At 48.1% G+C, this 14,181-nt stretch overlaps 1 protein-coding gene across 2 annotated transcripts in view; it reads right to left on the bottom strand.

Moving 5' to 3' along the window:
- Window positions 1–447: 447 nt before the first annotated feature.
- MYL4 (myosin light chain 4) overlaps window positions 448–14,181 on the bottom strand; it is a 23,372-nt gene continuing 9,638 nt past the window's right edge. For both annotated transcript variants that reach the window (XM_039846841.1, XM_039846840.1), the window contains 7 exons: window positions 11,500–11,656; window positions 8,626–8,653; window positions 3,947–4,096; window positions 2,273–2,446; window positions 1,702–1,779; window positions 1,126–1,170; window positions 448–616 (listed from right to left, as the gene is read on the bottom strand). In XM_039846841.1, coding sequence (XP_039702775.1) covers window positions 1,142–1,170; window positions 1,702–1,779; window positions 2,273–2,446; window positions 3,947–4,096; window positions 8,626–8,653; window positions 11,500–11,622 — 582 coding nt within the window. In that variant the 5' untranslated portion in view covers window positions 11,623–11,656 and the 3' untranslated portion in view covers window positions 448–616; window positions 1,126–1,141. The remainder of the gene's footprint in view (window positions 617–1,125; window positions 1,171–1,701; window positions 1,780–2,272; window positions 2,447–3,946; window positions 4,097–8,625; window positions 8,654–11,499; window positions 11,657–14,181) is intronic.

Genomic DNA, 14,181 nt, shown 5'->3' with positions numbered 1-14,181 from the left:
TTAGGGAGGGAGGAATGAGGAGAACTGTACACTTAAAAATAATTAAGAGGAAATTTTTATATTATGTGTATTTTACCACAATTTTTTTAAAAAGAAAAGCAACAGCAGCAAGAACCATTTGAGGAGCCCCTGGTACCCCCAGAACTCCTGGTGTCCCTCTTCCTGCTTGCCACCTGGAGGTGAGATAAGGTGGAGAGTAAGCCTCCGAAGGAAATGAAACTCTTGATAACTCCTCGAACTGCAGGCCCTTCCAGAGCCCCCTGCGCATGGGTCTGACCCTCATACTTCTGGATCCACAGGAAGCCCTTTTCTCCCAGCTCCCAGATACTACTCATTTTTCTGAAGAATACACATGAGCCCCCAGGTGACATTTTCTCACATGCATGTGCACACACACACACACACCTCAAGTAATTGGTTTAAAAAAAGTAAAAACTCAGAAACTGGTCAGGATCAGGGAATGCGGCCCAGGCTTGCCAGAGCTGTTTATTTACAGGCAGGGCCACAGGCCCATGAGGACCTCAGCTGTGATGAGTCCAGGACTTCAGCTCCAGCTCAGTCACTCTGGGCCTCTCGCTAACTCACCCCAGGAGGGTTAGGTCCAAGGACCAGGCACCTGAAAGAAAGTGCTAGATGGAAAGGGCATCTCAGCCTCCACACCTAGCCCCTTATCACAGACCCCAAGGCCCTATCAGGATGGCGCCAAGCCTAGGGGAGCACAGGGGAGGGAGTGAGAGGAACAGGGACAAGAGCACAGGCCAGGGACACTCTCTTCCACCTGTGATCAGGCTTTCTCACCGGAAGGAGCCTGTACAAGAGGCCCCAGGCCTGAGGGAGGGGATGGCCTGGCCTTGAGAGATCCTGGGAGAGGCAGGAGGACATGACCGATGAGGGTGAAAACAGGGCACAAGGACCAGGGAGGGCAGGAGGCCAGGCAGGAAGGGAATGGGGGGAGGAGTGGAGAGGAAACGATGGGGGCTGGGCCGCTCCTCGCTCCTCGTCATGACCCCTGTGGTTTCCTCTTCAGGGGTCAGGGCTGGGACCGAAGAGCTCTGGGGCATGTGGTGGTGTTCCAAAGCCCCTGTGTGGCCCCAGAAAGAGCCAGGATACAGAGGCTGTACTCACACCGGAGGGGTCTGCTTCAACCGGACATGATGTGCTTGACAAATGCTGGGAAAAAGACAGAAATCAGCCACTGCACTTGGCCCATCTCAGCTCTTTATTGCCCTCTTGGCACCTTAAACCTCTTCGCTCTCTCTCTACTGTCTGACTTCAAACTTCTCCACTACGAATTCTTTCTCTTATCTGGGGGTTGTTATGAGAAGGTGGGAGAGGGAAGAGACCTCACCTCTCTTCCTTGTCCACTCTGTGCCGACACAAAACATAGATGAAATGAGCTACATTACCCCTACTAATCCCCACAACCTTGAGAAAAGTGCCTGCATCACCCCATTCTCAGATGAGAAAACTAGGCTCAGAGAAGGTAAGTGACTTGATCAAGATCACGCAGCTAGTGTATCAGAGCTATCTCCAAAATCCATGCTCCTATTACACCAGGATGGAAAAGAAGCACACCAAAGCCCATCTGGTGCCCGTGTCCTCTAGCTCCTGGTGCTGTTCTGCTCTGCAGACCCACCCAGCCTAATCTGTGCCCACCCTCTCATCCCTGGGTACCCAGGGAAATGAAGCATGACCTGATACCTTCATAATTGATGCAGCCATTGGCATCCTCTTGCCCAGCTAACAGCTGCTCCACTTCTGCCTCAGTCAGCTTCTCTCCTGGAGTGGGGGGCAGTGGGCTTTTAATTACAGATGACAAAGGAGGGGCAGGCAAAACCCAAGCACTGCCTCAAGTCTCCCTGATCTGAGAAGTGGTCATCCCAGTCCTCCCCTAAAGGCACTAGAGACTGGAGCCAAGGGTCTTAAGACGCTTCCTAGCCCCTGAGGCCTCTCCCGCTGCCTACAGCCACCACCAGGTGAGCAGAGCAAGGCCCCAGTGACCGAGGCAAAGACAAGGAAAGGAACCCTCGGTCCCACCTCTCAGGCCTCAGCAGTCACCCCTGCTCTACCGACCTCCTCTTTTGTTCTCCCAAACCTTGATGAGCAAACCCAGCTGGGGCAGGTAGTTCTTGCAGAGCCCAAGGCGACAGGGCTGGATCAGGATGTGATCTTCAAGATGCAGGGACCCCATGTACCCCAACATCTGCCACCTGGGCACCTCCCACCCTTCCGTTCTGCCCACTTGGGCTCCACCTCTGCCCAGCTGGCATACCCAGAGTGGCAAGGACATGGCGAAGCTCAGCGCCCATGACTGTGCCGTTGCTCTCCTTGTCAAAAACACGCAGCCCCTCCACAAAGTCCTCGTAGGTGCCCTGCTCCTTGTTACGCGAGATGTGTTGCAGGATGGGCAGGAACGTCTCAAAGTCCAACATCTTGGCATTCATCTCTTTAGGTGGCACAGGGAAGGAAAAAGTGACGTGAGCATAAATGCAAGGGAAGCAGAGGGTCAGCAGGGGGCCTCACCCCAGCTCTGCCTGGCAGGACCTGTCCCTGGCAGCTCCCAGGGCTCAGCTGCAGCCACTTCTGGGTGGGGCACCCAGTCAGTGATCCTAGAAGGCACAGAGCCCATGGGAGCAAGGCAGGAGGCTGGCTCTGGGGCTCTCTACTCAGTGAAAGGACTAGGGCAGATGGGAAAAGGAACTGTGACTCCACCCAACCCTCTGAGCTCCAGGTGGCCAGGCAGGCAGGGGAGCTAAGGGTGGCAGCAGCAGGGGCTGAAGGGCCCAAAGGACTGTATAGCCCAGGCCACACATTCACAACTTAGACTTTTGGCGTGTGACAGACATACAGTCTCAGAAGCGAACTGATAGGATTGCAAAAAGAAAATTTTACATAACTCTGCATTTGGGTCCCATTACTAAACCACACTGCCCAGAGCTACTCTGAATCAATAATTTTTATAAATTTGCAGATCTTTTGTGACTAGCATACTTCTCCCACACTGTAGTATGTTAAATGCTTCAATTTAACAGACGTAAACCATTGTTAAATACCACAAATTCTGACATTTCTTTCTTTTATTACAACCAGGAACTCCTCAAAATGGAAGTGCGCAGATATCTTTGCAGGGCAAGCTCCTGGTCCTCTGGCCCCCTCCGGCCCACATCCTTTACCAGACATTGGTGTCTTCAGTAGCAAGAGGAGGAAAGGAAGTAGCCAGAACCAAGGAAAGGGGAGAGGGCCTGTATGGGGCCCAGACAGCCTCCAGAGATGGCCCACCCTTGATGGGGGCTCCTGTCCAGGTCTGCCTGGTCCCACCGAGGGCCTACAGTTCTGAGGAGAAGGATGTGTGTTATGGCAGTTCTCAACTTCACTGCCTCACACGACAGATGGCATTCACCAATGGGACACACTCTCTTACGCCACTTTGTAAACTCTCATTCATCTAATGCAAACGAGTGAAAGAGCATCATTATAGAGCTAATCTTGAATCCGCTCTAGTTTATTTTTGCAATCTTCGATGCTCTAACCATTACCAGGAACAAATGATTTGCGCTGCAACTCACATGATCATAGTGCATCTCAGTGCTGGGCACCTTGACTAAGAGCTACTGGGTGAGGAAATGGGTGGGAATGTGGAGTTGGTTATCAGATTCCCACCAAGCAGCCCTGCCCCAGTGACCCTGGCACCCTTGGGTGTCAGAGGAAGATAGAATGTCGCTCCTTTCCTTTAGGAGCGACAGGCCACATTCTTCGAGGGTTAGCTAAGTGCCGGTGCTTCGGGATAAATTCTCAAAATAGGAGGCAGGTTACCTGGGGAGGGAAGGCTGATCTTGCAGGGCTGAAGGGAGAGAAGGGAGAGAGCCGCGGATGGGAGGTAGCTTTGGGCAAGAGCCCCGGGGGCGACGGGGAGACACCGAGAGGCTGAGCCCAAGCCGGTGCTGACCTTCTGGCTTGGGCTTGCCCAGGACGCGCAGCACCTCGGCGTTGGTGGGGTTCTGGCCCAGCGCCCGCAGCACGTCCCCGCACTGCGCATACGTGATCTTCATCTCTCCAGTCGAGGTCCGGTCAAAGAGTGAAAAGGCCTCCTTGAACTCTGCGGAGAGAAGGCCCGGCTGCAGCCCCTGAGCCAAGTGAAGGCTGTGGCGGGAGGCTGATCAGCCTGTCCGTCCGCACTGAAGAGCAGGTCAATGAGGTTGATAACATAGTTCAGTTTTTCCCTTCAGCCATCGTCCCAACCTCTTCTGGAGCCCACGGCCACCCTGCTTTCTGACAACTAAAGAAGGAGCCTGGCGCCTCCGTGCCCTGTTCCAGCGCTGGGCCCGTGAGCTCTTCTATCAGTCGGTTGTCACATAATTCGAATGTCTCCCCTGCCTCCGCCTCCCACCCACCCTGGTGTAGGTGGGGTTCCCGACTGTTGAAAATAGCAGGGAAGTGAAAATAGCCCTGGTTCAGGAGTCAGGCTTCCTGGGTTGCCTCGTGTTGGTTTTGCAGAGAAGCACAGGAGAAGCCGGCGGTGTCTCGGGTTTCTTGTGCATCGCGGGACCGAGCCCCACCCCCACCCCTACCCCTACCCCTACCCCCACCCCGATCCCGGCCCTCCCAGTTACTGGAACTCCTCAAAGGAGGGGCAGGAGGCGGAAGCACTCTGCAAAAGCGATAAGACTTGTTAGAAAGTCAGCTCCTACCAGTACTGCCTGCTCCAGGCTGACGGGAAGGGGGTGAGGGGGTGGCTCCCAGGCTAGACAAAGTGACCTGGTGGAAACAGTCAGATAACCCCACCATGCCACCGACCCGCGCATGGCCTTGGGCAAACTACTAACCTTCGAGGGGTCTCCTTTTCTTAGCTCTAAGTGAGGCTATAACGTCCCTGACCGGGTTGCTGGGGGGATTACAAACGGTGGCTATTACTGTGTGTTCTGGTTCTCCCGCCAGCTCAGATCTATAGGGACTAGACTCCTCAAAGAGACCGGGACAGGTGTCCAAGGCGCAAGGCTGAATTAAGGTCCTCCCGGGCCCTTACAAAGAACCTTAATCCCTTACTAATTTGGATTCAAGCAATTTATTACTGGGGACAATTAAACTGCGAATGCATTGATGTTACCTTATGCTGTCCACAAAGAAATGGTTTACTAAGCAGATTAACGACATAAACCAAAGAATGTGTAAACTGCTTAGGAGAAAAGCCCTTCTGCGTCCTCTCCAAGTACTTCAGAAACGACTATTTCCTTAGAGGCTGGATATGGGTTATTTACAAATCATTCCACATGCCAAAGTGGATTCCCCAAGACTTTTACTTGCAACTCTTTATTAGGCATCATATGAATTTAAAGATACAAAACCGTTTGTCTTTCACATTACTGAATAATTAATTGAGTTCAAATTCCATTTTCATTGTTTACTAGCTGCATGACCTTTGGCAAGTAAATATTTAACATCTATAAACCTCTTCTCTTGGCACCTACCTCACAGGGTTCTTAAATTACATTCAAATTAAACATAATAATTTATGTAAAAAATCTTAACACAATGAACTGCATAAATGCTCAAATAATGCTGTTAGTATTACCTTACTGAGTTTAATCCCAATTTTACCACTTAACTGAGTGACATTGGCCATGTTTCCTAACCTTGATAAACCTTGATTTCTTCCTCTATAAAAAGGAAATAATACTGACCTCATGGCTTCGTTAAAAAGATTTAACTCTTTTTTTTTTTTAACTTATAAAGAAACTAGTATAGCTTCTGGCCCAAATTCAGTACTCGATAAATATATATATATTTGTTGGTTGAACTCAGACTTGTTAATTTTCTCAGTCATTCAGAAGATTTAATAAAAGTCAGATTTAACACTAAAGTTTAGGATTGCTACAGAAAAAAAAAAAATCAAGCCAGTGTGATCTTGAGGTGTATGAGAAGTGATGCTTATGGGCCCAGAAGAAACCTTTCCTCAATGGCCTGTAGTAGTCGGCTGCTTGCTAGAGCAATGAGTAATGGTGGTCACCCCTTCCTAGAAGGACATGGAAACCTGGAGAGGGACCAGAGAAGGAAGTCAAGGGATAGAAGCTAGATCCTATGAGGGAAAAAAAAAAAATCATAAAAGAAATTTGTGCCATATCACCAGGAGAATATAAACTACAAAGAGATTTAATAACTATTTTCGAATAGGTGGAGGGTATCTAGATGATGTCAAATAGAGTTACAGAATTGAAAAGAACCTCACTTAGCAGATAAGAAAATTAAGGTTTAAAGAAGTGACTTGCTCAAAGTCTCATGACCAATAGTGGCAGAATTAGGGCTACTACAAAAGTCTCCTGATTCCAAAAAATGTTCTTTCCAACATGACATAAGAAAATCATCTTTAGCTTTGCCAAAGAGCAAATGAAGAGATAGCAGGGATAAAATTAAATCGGAAACAATTCAGATCCAACTTAAGGAAGAATATCTTCAAAGTCAGAGAGGGTTGAAAGACTGAAATGAGTTAGGCCCCCAGCCCTGAAAATCTTCATGGAGAAAAGAGGCAACTGGCTGTCCCAATTGGCTAAGACCATGATTCCCATTTGAGAAATAAAATATTTCCATCATTAGTTGATTTTCTAGTCCTCCTGTGTGCTGCTATGTTTGTTTATACACAAAAGTATATATTTAACTAAAATTCCTTAAAATTAATTTTAAGAACTTCACAGCACCCCAAACTGTTAACTGAAAGTGAGCATCCACAGGGTGCAAAAACAGAGTCAGATTCAACTCATTAGTTTCAAAATTCATCTGACAGCTCTCATGATCTATGTGCAGGTAAATTGGTGTCAGCTTTTTGGCGAGCAATTTGGCAATAACTATTACGATTTAAAATGCATGTATCCTCTGACCCACTTCTAGGGTGGTGCCTGGAGAAAGTATGCTGATATTCCCCAACTGGAAACCACCCACAGGTCTATCAATATAGTTCTGATTAAATTAAAACTTCCGTCCATGTGTGAGAATCTATACAATTGCTTAAAAGAATTAAAAAGTAGAACTGTTTGGACTCGTAGATAGAGAGCAAACTGGTGATTGCCAGATGGGAGGGGGTTGTGGGGCTGGGTGAAAATGGTGAAGGGATTAAGAAGTACAAATTGGTAGTTACAAAATAGTCACAGAGATGTGAAGTACAGCATAGGGAATATACTCAATAATATTGTAATGACTACACTATTGTAAGAACTATGTATGGTTATCATATAACCAGGTGGGTAGTAGAGTAATTAGAGGGATTACTTCATAAATGATATAAATGTCTAACCACTATGCTGTACACTAATATAAAATAATATTAGTTGAAAATTAATTGAAAATTAATTAATTAATTTAAAATTAAAAATTAGTTAATTTTTAATTGAAAATTAAAAATTAAAAAAAGAAACAAAAAAGTAGAACTGTTAACGTTAGCTGTAAAAATATATTATTAAATAATATATATTATTAAATCCAAATATATATGAAATAAAAGGTATGGAACAGTATGTATCACATGATTTGATCTATGTAAGAGTTATACATACATACATACTAGTATATCACTATATATTTTTTTCAAAGGATACATAGACCTATTAATGGTGGTTGTCTTTGGGAGAGGAATCAGCATGAAAGGAAAGAGAGGGAAAATATTTTTATTTTTCATTTTTTTTTAGTAGTATATGATATTTTTACTATGTTCATGTATTAGTCTAATTTTTTAAATATAGTGTATGCTTTAAATCAAGGGATTGAGTCAAGTGGCCTTTCGAGGTCCCTCCCAATGCCTATAATTTTATGTCCTGGAGGCATTTGGTGGGGGAAACAGAGGGATAAGTTGCAATGACAGTGAGCCCCCACTGTAAAGTAGATATCATGCGATGAAACATTTCATTCTCAAAACACCAGACTCCTACTGAAGAAGGGCTAAGGGGCAACCACCTAGTTAGTGGGTGAGAGATCATGAGGCTTTTCTTGAAGCCACACTAAATAAAACTTTATATAAGATTGAGAAAATAAACTGTCTCGTCAAAGATAGAGAAAGGTTACTGATGGAGATCACAGATGGACTAGGGCACCCTAAGTCACCATTGGCCCTGCCACCATTAGTGGGTGAGCATCCTGGCAGACTTCAGGACAACGGGGGAGGAAGCTGATAACCTAAGAAGGGCTTTCCAATAACAGGAACAGAAAGGAGGGCTTCTAAACATTTTGGCGGGGCGGAGAGGGGCGGACGGTGAGTGGTTTTTGCTGTGTATCTATTATGTTCCCAGCAGCCTGTCAGAGTAGTTGAGAACTCACGTCTGGAATCGGAATGCCTGAGTGTGAATCCTGGCTCCACCACCAACTGCCTGCCAGCCACCCAGTCTCTCTGTGCCTCAGTTTTTATCACCTGTAAATTGTGATAATAGTCCCTACCTCACAGGGTTGTTGTGAGAACTAAATAAATTAAATCATGCTTAAGTAGTAACAAGTAGTAGGTAAAAGTGAGCAAATAGCAAATCTGTAGCAAATGTAAGTTTGCTACGATAATGATGAGGATTACTATTACTGTGATGACAACTCCTTCTCCTCCTCCTCCAGGAAGTGCAACAGAGAGGGTGTGGATGGGGAGCTGTCAGTACTCACCTTCGATCTGGTCGGCAGAGAAGTCTATCTGTGGGGAGGGAAACAGAGCAGTGAGACTGCTGAAGGCCTCCAAATGGAAGCAAAAATGGCTTCCGCTGCGGTCAGGTCAACTCCACCAGGCCACTGAGGAGGAGGGAAGGAGACTGACGGCTCTGAGTGGAACACGTCTCCTGATGAACTGGCAGGCTGTGAAAGGACGCAGCCTTCAGAGCTCTCTACATAACACTTGTTAAGTGATGGCTCCAAGTAAGAGAGCAAACGTACCCAGATAACTCTAGAACCACATTGATTCCCTATTATAATTCCTTTGGGCCAAATGTAAATTCCCTGTCCTAGCGGCCATAAGCTGCCCTCACTTTCATCCCTTCAGATTCTCCCTACTCCACAAATCGTCCCAAAAGCCACATTTCCTCTCCCTTTGGGTGTCCCTGACTCCTCATCTTTGACCTCCCTTTTCTACCTCATGTTGGCCTTAAATCACCTCCTCCAGTGAAGCTTCCCCTCACGCCATCCCATCCCAATGCCTCCTTGGCACATGTCCCTCTGTGGCACTCTGGGACAGCAAGAGTAGTTGAGTGGACCCTCAACGTTCCCTGTTTTCCAGTCATGCCTATATATGTATCCCAACTCCTTGAAGCAGGGTTCCTGCAGAATTTTTATTGTTCAAGGAAATGCGTGGCATAGAATAGACACTCGAAAAATATTTATTGAGCAAAGGAATAAGTTTTGGATTTCTCCCACCTCCCCCACCACAACGCATAATAATTCAAATCTGAGTATGTAAGAGGAAGGTAGGAGGCTCTGAAAATGAATGACAATGACCGAGCATGAGATATCTTCATTTAGGAGCTATATGTTACATCACTGTCCTTGTCTACCCTCTCCCCAGATCTCCTCTCCACTAGTGGTGGTAACCAATCCTGGAGCAACTTCTTTGTGGCCCACCATACCTAGTCCTAACCCTGAGCTATGCTGTGCCCATTGTAGGCTGACCTCCATTAATGAGGACCCCCTAGAGGTGGCTGGAATGAGCTAGGAGAGCGGGAGGGGGGTTACACCAGGTTGGGAAGGGAACTGGCTATGTCCAGGAATGGACTCTGCCAAAGGGGAGGTAGTGGGGTGGTCAGGAAGTTAAAGGAACCCCTTAAATAGGCCAAAGGATGCTTTGCACAAACTCTCTGAGGAAGAGGCAATTTGCTCTTTTTTTTTTTTTTTTTTTTTTTTGCAATGGTCCCAGGGGTATGTGTGTAATTAGTATAAAAATATAACATCGGAATATATGGTCAGAACCACACATATTGTGGTTAAATTTACTTTTGCCCTATCTTTTAGCAAAGAATCTTCTAAGCAAAGGAACTGGGTTAAGTATAAATAATAAGGAAAACGGCCTTCATGGAAGACATCTATTTTTTTTTTTTTTTCCAGTTTAAAGCACCTTCAACAACCCATAAGACTGGAAGATCCAGAAGTGGATAAGAGAATTGAAACTAGCAGGGGAGAAATTTAGGAAGGGGGGTAGATGGAGGAAAGTGATAGGCTCAGGAGAAGGCGCTCGTCTAGTACTACTACGTGACTGTTACCCAGACACCAAGGACCAGTGTGCTATAACCAAACCCAGGGATGGGGCAACCGCCTCCATCTCTTGGCCATGCCAGTTCCACTTAATTCCTGCCTCTTGTAGGATTACCACAGATCAACCTCAGGGTCCTTGGCGCAACTACAGGGGCTCTGGGACTGTGGGTGCTGGGAGGAATCCTCAGAAGGCCACGGAGGGTTGTCCGATGAGAGCTCAGAGTTTCAGTTTCCTGCCTACTTGTCACGGAACCTGGTCCCAAGCTCTTATTTTGCTCTGATTCCTCAGCACCCCCAGCCCTGACCTAAGGCTGATATTCCCAGTGGCCCACCACTCCCAGCTTGTTATTAATAGCTCTTCGTACCAGTGGCCACTTGACCTCTTACATTCTGGTGCCAAGGCTTAAAATTGCTTCACTCTCCAGAGGCCTCTGACCTGCTCCTTCCTTGGCCCAACCCCTCCCAGTTCCATTCCTTGCACAGCTGGGCCAGAAAGCTGGGAGGCCTAAAATGGCTGAGTCAGCATGCGAGGCCTACATCAGCTCCAGAAAGAGGAACCTTCCAGTGTGAGGGAAGCAGGGCAGAGTAGAGGAAGTAGGGCTGGGGCACCAGAGGAAACCGGGACCGGCTCCCGCACCAGGTTAGAGAGAGGGTCTCAGCGGGGATGGGCCTGTCCTCTGCATACTCCAGATAGGACAGGCTGAGGCCACAAAAGGAGGGGCCTATCTGGGTAGGAAAAAGGAAAGGGAACCAGGCTCCCCTTGCTGTATCTAGAGCCCCCACTTCCCCCCAACCCCCACCTACTACAAGGGTCTTTGAGAGTGAAGCGCCCCCCAGGCACAGGGACCACACTCCCTCGCTTGTACATCACTTACTCCAAGTTACATGGCAGTTATCATTGTGTGTTTTCTCCATACAGACATCATACTACCCCCAAGGAAAGAGTCACCATGGTGACTCTTTTACTTCACCATGGTGGCCCCACTGTGCCTTTAAAAGGCAGGATCGTTGGTTGGTTGCACCTCCCTGCCATTCCCAACTCTGCTTCATAAGTTTGGGGTGACAGAGCAGGGTTTCCTTAGACAGAGCAGAAACCTGATCTCAAGGAGAAAGGCCTACAACCCAAAACACCCCTCCCCAGCCCCAACGCCTGCTCCACCGCCCTGTGGGGCTGCATTTGGGGGCATGGACACTGTAGCCCTCACCCCAGCCCAGCCTCCTTGAAGTAGATCCTTAAGCTCCAGGCAAATACGTTCTTGAATGTCATCTCCACCTACTTCCCAAAGGCTGAGGCTCACTCACCTTTATACTCTTAGGGTCAAAGGCAGGTTCCTTGGGGGGCTCAGGAGCTGGGGCAGGGGCTGGGGGCGGAGCAGGGGCTGCCTTGGCCGCTTCCTTCTTAGGCTCAGGCTTCTTGGGAGGCATGTCGCCTTGTTGAGATCTTTGGTGGTGGTGGGACCTAGGAAGGAATCAAGAGATGGGGAGCCTGGAAAACGAGATAGCCGACTGGGCCGCCTCTCTCCCCTTTTATTCTGGGCAGGAGCCCCCACAGAGGGGCTGGGTGAGAGCAAGAGCAACTGTTACTGACTATAAAAGGAAGAAACACCAGCAGGGGACAGCTGACAACTGTGTATTGTCACCAGGTTTGGGGCTACCAGCCCCCGCCCGCTCCCCCCAGACCTCACACTCTCACAGCCTCCACCTCTGGGACAGGCTGACCCCTTCCTGCCAATTGGTGAAAACCCAGAGGGGCAGGGAAAACAGGCCCTCTCAAAAATGCCAGCGTCCAGCCAGAGAGATGAGCTGGCTTGAGCAGTTGATAACCCTCACACAAAGCCCAGGGGAGGGTCAGGCTTTTTTTAGCCCCTCCTGAGCAGAGGCAGCCCACTGCACATTCCTTTTAAGTTAAGATCCTTTAAGCTGAGAGCCACTCTGGGGCCTCGGCTCTGCCCTGAGGCTCAACTCTCAGGCCTGGAGCCCTGAAGCAACAGCTGGTCCAGCCAACACACACTGTCCCACCCCCTCCCAATCCGCAGGGTGAACCCTGCATCTTCCAGAGCAGGCACCTAGGAACTCCACAGACCTCAGACCCCTAGATCTATCACCCCCACCAACCTCATTCATTCATTCAACATAGACTGAGCACATAACATGTGCCCAGGGGATCAGGATGAGAGGCAGACAGGTGTGGCTGAAAGGTGATGAAACCAAATGTCGGAAAACTGGGTCTCGTCTTTATTATACCGCTAACTCGGTCTGTGCCCCCTGAACGTGTGTGTGTGTGTGTGTGTGTGTGTGTGTGTGTGCGCGCGCGCGCGTACCAGGCACTATTCAGTACTAGTCATATAAAAATCTCACTAAATCCTCACCCCACAATCCTATAAGATAGATATTATCATCACTCCCATCTTACACATGGGGAGATTGAAACTAAAAACGGTAACAAGTAAAAAGTTCACTGGGCTAACTAGCTATAAACTATATTAGAACCCAGGAGTATCTGATTCTAAAGTTTACTCTTGAAAATTTGATAGTATAATCCCATTTATGGAGGGGGCCCATGTTTGTATGCTCATCGGAAAGGTCAAGATGAATACACACTAAACAGTTAACAGGAGACACCCCTGGAGACCTAGGGGGTGAGGACAGGACGATAACAGCAATTTGTTTTTTTACTTTTTCACTTCCTGTATTAATGGAAATTTTTATAATGAGCATGTGCTGTTTTGAAAAAAATGCTGGAAGTCAATAAAATGTTCAGAAAAACATCAACAAGCTTATCTGCTGCATAGGATTGCTTTGAATCCTGAGACTGGATAGTTCAGAGGAAAAGGAGAGATAATGCTGAGAGAGGCAGAAAAGTCACATTGCCTTTCCAGGCCCAGGTTCCTCACTTATAAAACCAGATTGCTAGACTACATAATGCCTGGTCCCTTTCAGCTCCTAAACCTGCAATTGCAGATGCCCTGGAGCCCACATCTGCCTGTTTTCAGGCTCCCTCAGTACAGGCTCCATGTCCCAGATCTTTCTGAACCCGAAGGGCCCTTAGAGATCACCCCATCCCATCTGGTTTTGTAGGTGAAGAATAAGGCCCAGGGATGCTTTGGAGCTGCCTCAAGACATCAGCTATTTACAGCCAGAGTCGAGCAGCTAATTCTGGCCCTGTGTGCAGTGCTCTGGTACCATCTTGCCCCTGTGTGCAGTGCTCTGGTACCATCTTGCTCCTGTAGCCTACATGCTGTCACTGCTTGTGAGCAGAGAAGTCTTTAAAGGAAACTGAGGCAGAAAAAGGGGCAAGTACTTGCCTGAAGGAATACTAAAGCAAGACCAGAGCCCAGACCCTAGGCTAGCTCCGGTCCTGGGCTGGCCTGGAGGCTCCTTTGCTCCTTGGCCCTCGCCTCTTCTCCACTTCTGCCTCCCATCTCTCTTCCTTCTGATATCTTGTCACCTGCTCCTGCATGCCTCTGCTTGCATCCTTCTCTTGCCCTGTCGGTCTGCTCCCTGAATACTTTATTCCCTAGAAGGTTTGGGAGCTCAGGTTGTTGGTAACGAGGAAGAAGAAAGAGGAAGTCGAGCCTCTCCCTCCCCTCTATTCCCACCTGCACCCCCTTCCTGGACCAGGTGTCCTGTGGGTTTGACAGAAAGCTACAGGCCAGAAGATGTATGACCCAGACACTAATTCTGACTTTGCCAGCCACTTCCCTTCCCTGGGCCTCAGCTTGCTTATCTCTAAAATGAGAGATAATCAGGAGCTTTCAAATGGTGTTCAGCAGACACCCAAGGCTCCTTGACTTCCTTCCAGCTCAAGGGACACAGAGAAGCCAGATCTTGGAGCTCCCCTGCCCCCTGCCACATCAATCAACACCTCTCCTATGTGCTTTATGTACTAGGCATTCCACGATCATTTTCTAAGAAATGGTTCCATGGTTTAAAAGTTTTAAAATAACCACTGAATGAGATGCTCTCATATGTCTCCTTGTTGTT

Source organism: Pteropus medius, unplaced genomic scaffold (assembly GCF_902729225.1).
Source record: "Pteropus medius unplaced genomic scaffold, Ma_sr-lr_union100, whole genome shotgun sequence".
NCBI classification, from domain to species: Eukaryota; Metazoa; Chordata; class Mammalia; order Chiroptera; family Pteropodidae; genus Pteropus; species Pteropus medius.
This window is presented reverse-complemented; position numbering and strand designations above follow the sequence as displayed.